Source organism: Micromys minutus (assembly GCF_963924665.1).
Source record: "Micromys minutus genome assembly, chromosome: 13".
NCBI classification, from domain to species: Eukaryota; Metazoa; Chordata; class Mammalia; order Rodentia; family Muridae; genus Micromys; species Micromys minutus.
The window spans coordinates 1,751,568-1,760,501 of record NC_137982.1 but is presented as its reverse complement, the minus strand read 5'-3'; the positions used below and the strand labels follow the sequence as shown (position 1 = coordinate 1,760,501).

The 8,934-nt window shown below is 52.8% G+C and overlaps 1 protein-coding gene across 2 annotated transcripts; it reads right to left on the bottom strand.

Annotated features, from left to right (window-relative positions):
• Window positions 1-1,902: 1,902 nt before the first annotated feature.
• On the bottom strand, window positions 1,903-7,625 carry NPDC1 (neural proliferation, differentiation and control 1). Of its 2 annotated transcripts, none has more exons than XM_080927411.1 (9): window positions 7,363-7,625; window positions 4,820-4,963; window positions 3,472-3,612; window positions 3,200-3,373; window positions 3,019-3,085; window positions 2,852-2,939; window positions 2,691-2,770; window positions 2,402-2,498; window positions 1,903-2,304 (listed from the first exon to the last, which is right to left on the bottom strand). In XM_080927411.1, exons 1-9 carry the CDS (start codon window positions 7,472-7,474, stop codon window positions 2,212-2,214), a joined length of 996 nt encoding a protein of 331 aa, XP_080783537.1. In that variant the 5' UTR covers window positions 7,475-7,625; the 3' UTR covers window positions 1,903-2,211. The 2 variants fall into 2 exon arrangements, with proteins under 2 accessions (XP_080783537.1, XP_080783538.1); XM_080927412.1 differs by having other exon boundaries at window positions 3,200-3,370.
• Window positions 7,626-8,934: the final 1,309 nt, after the last annotated feature.

The following is an 8,934-nucleotide window of genomic DNA, read 5'->3' as shown; positions in this document are numbered from 1 at the left end:
ATGTTATGTGTATATGTATATGTATATGTATATGTATGTGTATATGTATGTGTATATGGATGTATATGATGTATATGTGTATATATGTATATGTATATGTATATGGATGTATATGTATATGTATATGTATATGTATATGTATATGTATATGTATATGTATATGTATATGTATGTGTATGTGTATGTGTATATGTATATGTATGTTATATGCATATTTATATGTATATGTATATGTACATGTATATGTATGTTATATGTATATGTATGTTATATGCATATGTATATCTATAATTTGGATTGAACTCTTGTTTATAGAAATAAGAGACAGTAAGTAAATAGAGAGGTGTTGAGAAGGATATAAATTACAAAGCTTTTAAAAAAAGAAAAGAAAGCTGGGAGTAGTCGCATCACCCTTGATCCCAGGATCCAGGAGGCAGATCTTAGATGGAACTGAGTTCCAGGCCAGCCTGGTCTACAGAGTGAGTTCCAGGCCAGCCTGGTCTACAGAGTGAGTTCTAGGACAGTCAGGGCTAAACAGAGAAACCCTGTCTCAAAAACACATGAAAAAACTTTACAAAGCTAGTAAAGCCATCTTTGGGGGGATTGCCAAAGCCCGCAGCCCTGCACCCATGAGAATTAGAAGGTCAAAAGGACTACCAACGTTTGACCCTTACCCTGCATGGCCGGCTGGGACCGGAGAAATACTGGGTCCCCTTCTAATAGCCCCCCCCCGTGTGTGTATTTCTCTCTGTATATGTTTCTAAGTTTCTCTCTCTCTCACCCTCCCTCCTTTCTTTCTTAGGCAGAGTCTCTCTATGTAGCCTTGGCTGGCCTGGAACTTGCTACTTAGACTAGGCTGACCATGAGCTCATAGAGATCTGTCTGCCTCGGCCTCCCAAGTGCTTACACCCGCATGTCCAGCTCACCTATCTTCTTGACCAGAGAGACCATAGTGTCTCCAGAGATTAGACTGTAATCAGTACACATTTCCTTCCTACAGAAAGGAAAGCAGTGGAGGGACATGGTCCCTATGCTTTCAAAGGAAGTCATGTGGTCAGCAGGACTCTGACCCATCCCTACAGACAGCATAACTAGTAGAGAAAAGAGCTAAGAGTCAAAGTGTTCGTCTTCATATATTCTGCTAGCTGGGCACACCTTTAATCTCAGCGCTCAGGAGACGGCAGAGGCAGATGTCTAGGGACAGCCAAAGGCATTCGTGCACATGCACACACAGCATTCACTCATTTAGAATGAAAAGTATGGCTGCTGTCATAGATCATTCTCCAAACAGTAACAAACAAAGTAGCAGGTCAAATCCCAGCTCTGCACACGTTTTGGGCAGGTAAGGCTCTAGATACATCTTACCCTGACTCATTCACCTTGCTGTATGTACATTGTATTCCCCAGGCCCATCTGCCTGGTCCGTCTCCTTCCCCCACTGATACATTACATACATGGGTCCAAGAGTCTGTCCCTGTAAGAATCCTACAAGCCTATATGCTATCCTCCCGGGTTTCTGTCCTAGGGAGATAACACTAGGAACGGAGATACTGGGTACCCACAGCCAGGCTTATGCAAACTGCTCCTTTTCCTAAATCTTCTTATCCCACAGAGGTCTTCAGAATCTGATCATCTTTGGACTGTTCTTGCCCTATGACGTACCCTTGACATTCCTAAACTCTAGGGCTGAGGTTTGGGTAGGTGGTCGGGGTGAGTTCCCACTGTAGATGGTGAGGGTTGTCCTGTGTGACTCTCCTCCAGCCTTCAGGCCCCTTTTGGAGTTACCACCTCTCTCTGGAATTGCAAAAGAAGGTCCTGGTCCCTCACTGAATGTCTACCAAGACTTCCCAGGGAGGTGGGTGACTGTGGGCTGATTACACCACCAGTGAACCCAGAAGCCACTCAGGTTTGAAAAAGACTTTAATTGGCTTTTGTCTTCAGAACTCTCTATTCATGCCCGGGCTCTAGGGTTCCTGGGCTTGTATCTCCAGTGTGAGGGTTCAGACCAGACAGAGAATGTGCAAGCAGATGCTAGATCCCCCACATAAGGTGGAGCATCTCCCTGGCAAGGGAGCCCAGGGGCTGGTGCCTCCCTCCTGCCAAAAGCATGCAGAGGGTCACAATGCTGTTCTTTTCCATGGGGAACACCAGGACTTGCTTGTCCCTACCGGTGGGCTGTGGGCTGCAGGCAAGTGGGCATCAGCCTAGGAGTCACTGCAGTGGTGCTGAGGAATGGGGACCAGGCACTGGTGCTGACAGCGTGGAATGGTCAAACAGTGGATTGCGCACCTCCATCTCCCCTGTCTGTGGAGACACTGGTCAAGCTCCTGGCAGCAAGGCCTGAGACAATAAGAGGCACAGACACCCTGCAGATAACCCCTCAACGCCCCAGGGCACTCACTGGCGCCAGGCCTGGACACTCATACACGGTGAAGTCGCCATCTTCGTTCTCCTCATCGGAGGACGCTGACTCCAGTTCCTTTGGAGGTTCCTTATGCCTGATGGAAGCAAAACAGCTGGGTCCTCTGTGCACTCTCCAGGGGGCAGGGGCCCAGAGGTAGGTGCTCAATGCCCTGGGTAGGGGCTGTGGGCTGGGATGTGGGGGCAGGGAATAAGAGGTTGTGAGCAGGTAGGGAAGGACGACCATGTGAGGTGCGGGGAAAGTAGCCACTTCCGGCCAGGGCGCTCACCGCTCTAGGCACAGCATCTGCTGTCTCTGGTGCTGATAATGATACATCTCTGCGCTGTGCGCCAGCCGCTGGTCCCCAGGCTGCGGAAGGGGCAAAAAGTCTTAAGCGCCTGTTTGGGTTCACAGGATAAAAGCATGCCTAGTGGGAGTGGAGCTACGCACCGAGATCCGTGGTGTTGTTGGTGAAGTGGGCCCCTTGGCTGTGGCAGTGTAGTCAGCTTTCTGAGTCAGGCGGATCTCGCGCTGAAGCCTGAAGGAGTTTGGGGTTGAGAGTGTTGTTATGGAGCGGAAGGTCAGATCCTCCCCACCAACTGGAGTCCAATGCTCACCTACACCAGCAGAGGGCTGCCACAGCCAGGGCAGCCGTGCTTGCGAAGCAGAAAGCCAGGATCAGCACTGTGGGAGAGAGGCGACCGTGAGGACCTGAGGATCGGCTGCCTCTCCTAGCTCCTTGGTGCCTCCTCCTTCCACCCACCACATGCCTATCCTCTGTTGCCAACCTGGACCTACCAAGGGTGATGCCACTTCCATGCCTCCCCTGGGGCTCCAGCGGGGACATTTGCACAGGCCCAGAAGATGCCAGGGAGCCCAAGGAGGTGTGGGGTGTGGGTGACGAGGTCCCATGAGTAGAAGGGAGGCCGGGCTCTAGTCGCTGACCCCACTGTGAGAATCCCAGAGTAGCTGCTGAGGTCAGGCAAACACATAATGTCAGCAGGACTTGGCCTTTGGTCAAAGAAACAGGATCAGAGCGATATGCATGGGGTGGGGGTGGGGATCCTCACCAGGTTCCAGGAGCTTCTGCGCAGCCTCAAGCAAGGGCTGTGCTGTTAGCCTTGAGTGCCCAGCCTCTTTCTGCTTCAGCGCCAGTTCCTGGGCCAGAGAATCAATCTCTTCTTCCAGTCGGGGCTGGGGCAGGCCCTCCCCTGAGGAGTGTGATGGGCCGTCACATACAGAGGCCCCAGACCCTTGGCAATACCTGCAGCAAGCAGCCTGCTGAGATGGAGGGACCCATCCAAAGTTTCTGCTACCTTGGTTTCCATGGTGACAACTGAGGGAGCTTCTTTGAGTCAGAGGTGGGGGAGGAAGAGGGAAGAGGGAAGGAAGAGGAGAAGAGTGGAGAGGAAGGCTAGGGTGTGTGCGGAGACCCACAAGAGGAGAAAGAAATGGAATCCCTTCTCCAAGCTAGTGTGCACAAAGGGGTAGGCAGAGCACTGGAAGTCAGTGCATACTCTACCTTGCCCATCCCCAGGCACTTTCTCTGCCTAAGAGGAGAAAGGAAATCCTAAAGGAACAAAGTCAAGGTAAACCTAAACATCTAGGCTACTCCCAGGCCATCAGAAAAGAAGCTGCCTGCAGGGATGGGGTGGGGATGGGGTAGACCCTGGCTGGTTCTCCCTTAATACCTCACAGTCCAAAGAGAAGCTCTCCAGCTGGGTGCACTTGGCAAGGTGCATGGCCTTTAATCCCAGCACTTGGGAGGCAGAGGCAGGTGGATCTCTGTGAGCTCAAGGCTAGCCTGGTCTACAGAGTCAGTTCCAGGATACCCAGGACTACACAGAGAAAACCTGCCTTGAAAAAAAAAAAAAAATCTCCCACATGGGACTCAATCTTTGGCTTTCTCTCAGGGCTCCTCTCTACCACGAAGCCTGGCTGGCCACATCCCCAGCACCCCTCATCCTGAAGAGACATCAGATACACTGAATTCAGGACAGTGGCTACCACCGCTGGGCCGGCACTCCCAACATGCTGAGTGGGGAAGCACAGGATACGCGAGCAAGAGAAATGAGCAGGTTGCCTAGAGGGAGCAAGAGTGGACCACTGGAAGGGCTCTGGGAGACCTGTCATGGTCCACGCCTAACAGTCTGACCTCTCTGTCTCCTGAGGTCATCCTCTGTTCTGAAGGACCCAGCTGCCATAGGACTCAGCCTAGTTCACTCGGTCAGCACCATCTTGAAAGGATGGAGGGGCTTGTCACTCTGGTCTTGGACCTGAGCAGTCCATGGTGCTCAGAGGGATTGTGGGGCCACTATCACGAAGCTTTAGGATCCTTAGGTATGGACCCACAGGGCAAGAAATGGAGGGGGAAACACATCCCATGCACCCATTTCTGTGAGTATATCTCTGCCATACCAGATTGGTGCTTCCTTGGCACACAGAACCCTCTCTGGTCCTCTTGGAAAGACTGAAGGCATGGTCCACAGACACGTGCCCCTGGTGGGCATTTTGCCCGCCTCTTCAGGGCACAATCCAGGCTTCCAGGACAGGTGGAAACATCTGAGGAAGAAGCAGAGGCAGAGCCCATCACAGCCTACATGGCTGACCACCAGCCCTACAGCAGTGCTCTGCTTAGAAACCTCTTCCTCCACAGAGCTGGCCAGGCCTAGCTCTAGCCATTGTTCTGGGCAGGCCCTGGTTTTCTACTGCCAAGTCTCAGAGTCAGGAAACAAACAGTCCAAAGTTTTATGGGAACTATCCTGCCCCACCCATCCCCACAGTCTTGCTTAAAGGATGAGCGACCCTAACTGCCCAGCCAGCTCTCCAAAGCTGGCTTTTGACCTTTGCATGGCTCAGGGAGAGCCAGAACCTTTTGTCCAGATTGCTACGGAAGACAGAGCTCTGTTCTCTCTTTGGCTCTGGAGAAGTAAAGGATGCTGAGTAACATTTCTCCTAAACATTGGGCTCCTCTCTTTACCCCATCACATAATCCTATAACCCCAGTTAGTCTGGCAGCCCACAGAACAAATGCTCAGTCCAGAAAACCATGGCTCTCTCCACCTAGCCTTTGTCTTCAGGGCGCTGGGGTTTGGGGGACCTAAGATGGCCCTGGCTTAGATACAACGAGGGAATTGAAAGGCCTGAGGTGATCCGTGTTGAGGCTGCTCATCTAAGTCAAAGCTCTGAGTCACATTTTTGTTGCTTGGGGCCTGGGGGCCAGAGCACAGTGTTCTCTTAGATCAGCCCATCCCCACACAGCTACAGACAGAGCAGTGAGCTTTATGCCTCAGCCTCACCTATGGGATGTGTAAGTTCAGTTGCTTCAAAGGTAAGGAATAATCTCAGCCCGGGACTCTGGTCCTTGTCTCGAGTAGCCAGCAAAGCCAAGCAAATGCCCAGCAGGACCATCAACCCTGCCTGTATCTGCCAACCAGACCCTTCCAGTCTCCACACTGCAGGCAGCGCTGGAAGGGTCCTGGGATGTGTTGACCATGTCCTTCTACAGGCTTAGTTTCCTTTGGAATCTCACACTCTACATTTCCTACAAAGAAGTTCCAGAAGCTCTGGTGGCAGGTAGTACCCTGAATCCTAGTATGGATACCGTCTATCCTCCATAAACTGTGTCAGAGGCCTCCAGGAACAGCATCTGAGCTCGGGGCTCAGGAGAGTTAAACAGCATATTGCCAGGAGGCTTATAGGGACTCCACCCACCAGCTCTCCTCCAGGGAGCCAGACAGTCCCTGCCCCTGGTGCTGACAACCTAGTGAGACCTATAACAGAGCTGTAGCACAATGCTGGCTTTGGGCAGTAGGGCCTCCCTAGCCTACTAGCCTATTGTTTAATCTTGGGTAGAAAGACCCCTCCAGCCTGGGTCCAGAAACAGTGCCAGCTGGAGAGTAACTGGTTTTCTACCCATACTTCTTGGGCACTAGGTGTGATAAGGCGGTGCTTAGCATGGGTCAGGCCAGGTCTCTGCATTCAGCTACAGAGGCCAATGAGCAGAGGCCTGTACCTGCCCAGGGAGCCCAGTACTGTGCCTTAGTCCCATCCCTGAGGAGGATCCACCTGGAGCCTATTTAGCACCTCTGGCCGGATCTGCCCAGCTCTCAAGGCCCCACATCCAAACTAGTCTTGTTAGAGGTCCAGTTGTGCCACATACCAGTCACCTCTCGGTGCCCTCAGTTTCCTCATCTGTAACCTGGGCTCAAAGCAGCTCCCAAACATGGTTCCAGATGAACTCAGTGAGCACATGGGTACCCTCTCCATTTTACTCCCCTCGGGAGATTCGATCTGGATCCTGTGGCTTCAGGACCCATCTATCAAGAATGTTCTCCCACTCAGGGGGCTCACACTGTTTTGAAGGGTCAATACGCAGACCTCAGACGAGACGACTGGGTGGTGCATGCCCTCCAGGACAGGGGATGGGGCAGCTTGACCTCACTAAGTTGTAACAAGACCCTAGGCCTGGAACCCTTAGACTGTACCACGGGAACCCCTCTCCACACACACACAGACACACACACTTGAGACAGGGGCTGACAGGCAAGGCCCGCTGACAACCAGAAACAACCCTGCCCAATGGAAGCCGCAGAGACACAGAAACAAAGACATAGGATCCCCTGGAAGAGCCACCAGGAACCAGATGGCTGCAGACCCAGAAAGACGTCCGGAGACACACACCACACTGACTCAGGAACACAGAGACAAAGACCAAAAGCGCATGAAATCTACATTCGCCTCCAAAGACCTGAGAGAGGACTCATCTAGCCTGGCCTTCAACGGGCCTGACCTGTTTACCCAATCCATGCCCAGCGGACCAGGCCTGCCTGGCCTGTGGGCCTGGGTAAGGCCAGGGCGATGGCAGAGGAAGACTAGGGCGGCGCCGGGTGGCAGGATTCCCCGCCCTGCAATCCCAGCCCCGAAGCGCACCGCAGCCTGCGCCCAGAGCCCTCGCTCACCCGAGCGGCGGGCGGTGGCACCATTCAGGGCCGCTCCCAGGATGAAGCCGGAGAGCAGCAGCCGCAGCAGCCGCAGGTGCCTCGGGGAAGGCGGAGGGACGGGCGTCGCCATGCTTCAGCGCCGTCACCCGGGCAGCATGGCACCCCAAGGTCCCGGGCTCGGTACCCACTCCGGGAACCGCGACTGGAGAAGCCGGGAAGCGAGTGGGGCGGAGGAGGAAGAGGAAAAGAGGAGGCGGCGGCGCTGACGTTGCGGCAATGGATCCGGGATGGGATGGAGGCGCGGCGGCCTGAGAAAAGTGTCGGGAGTGCGCCTGCGCGCTCCACCTGCGGAGGCGGGACATCTCTAGTCTGAGCCCCCTCCCTCTGCATCCTGTTGAGGGTCCTCTTTCTTCAGGCGGCTGAGTGCCTCGGGCCCTCTAGCCTCTACAACAGGATGCCTCCTCATTACCCAGAAATCTAGTTTGAGATTGCCTGGCGGTGGGTGTCCCAGGATGCACGCCTTCTTCTTAGTGGTCCAAACCTTCACCACCCACCCTGTTAGAACGGAGGATCTTAGACTAGGGGAACACCAGGGACAGATCCTGGCTTTGTAGACTAGGCTGACTGTTGCAGGTTTGCAAAATGTATCTAACAAAGGATAAACAGGTGTACAGAGATACACAGGTGTGCTTTGTAAGCCAGGAAGAAAAGCAAACAGCAGGCTCACAAGATCAAGTCAGGCTCCTTCCCGAATGATGCCACCAGGGGGCAAGAGTAGCTTGACATCATTGCCGACAGTCTGGGAGCTGTCCAAGGTGGTCATGGTCCCAGGTAAGGAACATCCATGGTGCCTCATGACTGCCATTCATTTACAGTCCCCTCTGAGCACACTCCACCCCCACCAGAGGCCTCCCCCCCGGTTGAGTCAAGAAGGCAATCCTGAAGCTCAGTGTGGTGGCTCACGCCTTTAATCCCATCACTCAAGATGCAGAAGTAGGCAGATCTCTGTGAGTTCAAGCCCAGCCAGGTCTACAGAGTGAGTTCCAGGACAGTCAAGGTTACACAGAGATAACCTGTCTTATAGGAGAAAAACAAATAAAACCCAAAAAAACACACACAAAGAAAAGAACAAGGTTGAGTTCGCCAGCCCTATACTTCTTCCCAACCTTCAGGGATGCTGTCAGTACAGGTTTATAAAATGTATCAAATGACTGTGTGTGTGTGTGTGTGTGTGTGTGTCCTGTGTGCACTTCCATCCCAACCCAGCCCTCAAGGCACTGACTGAACATAAATACAGTCTGAGCTAATTTCCCATGAAAGAGGCCAAAGAAAAGCCCCATACACAGGGCACACTTTTCCTGAAACAGAAACTTGGGCTGTGGGATGCAGGTGCCTCTGACCTTCAGGTATCAGTTGGGAAAAAAACATGGAGTGCAGCTTCAATTCCTGTGGATGTCATCAAGGGGAACCTGAGATTTGCTAGGATTCTCTCAGTCATAGAAAACTCAGACTCAGGGACAACCCCAGACCAGAGCAGGTAGAAGTGCCTCCATTGCCTCGGTTTGGAACCAAAAGGGAGGAAAGAAAAAT

Excerpts from the sequence above, each read along its gene's own strand:
- NPDC1 (XM_080927411.1), bottom strand. The coding sequence starts at position 7,474 with ATGGCGACGCCCGTCCCTCCGCCTTCCCCGAGGCACCTGCGGCTGCTG. Across the intron at positions 3,613-4,819 it reads GCCAAGGAAGCACCAATCTG|GGGAGGGCCTGCCCCAGCCC; the intron begins GTATGGCAGAGA and ends CACACTCCTCAG. Across the intron at positions 3,374-3,471 it reads GCAGAAGCTCCTGGAACCTG|CAGCTACTCTGGGATTCTCA; the intron begins GTGAGGATCCCC and ends GCCTGACCTCAG.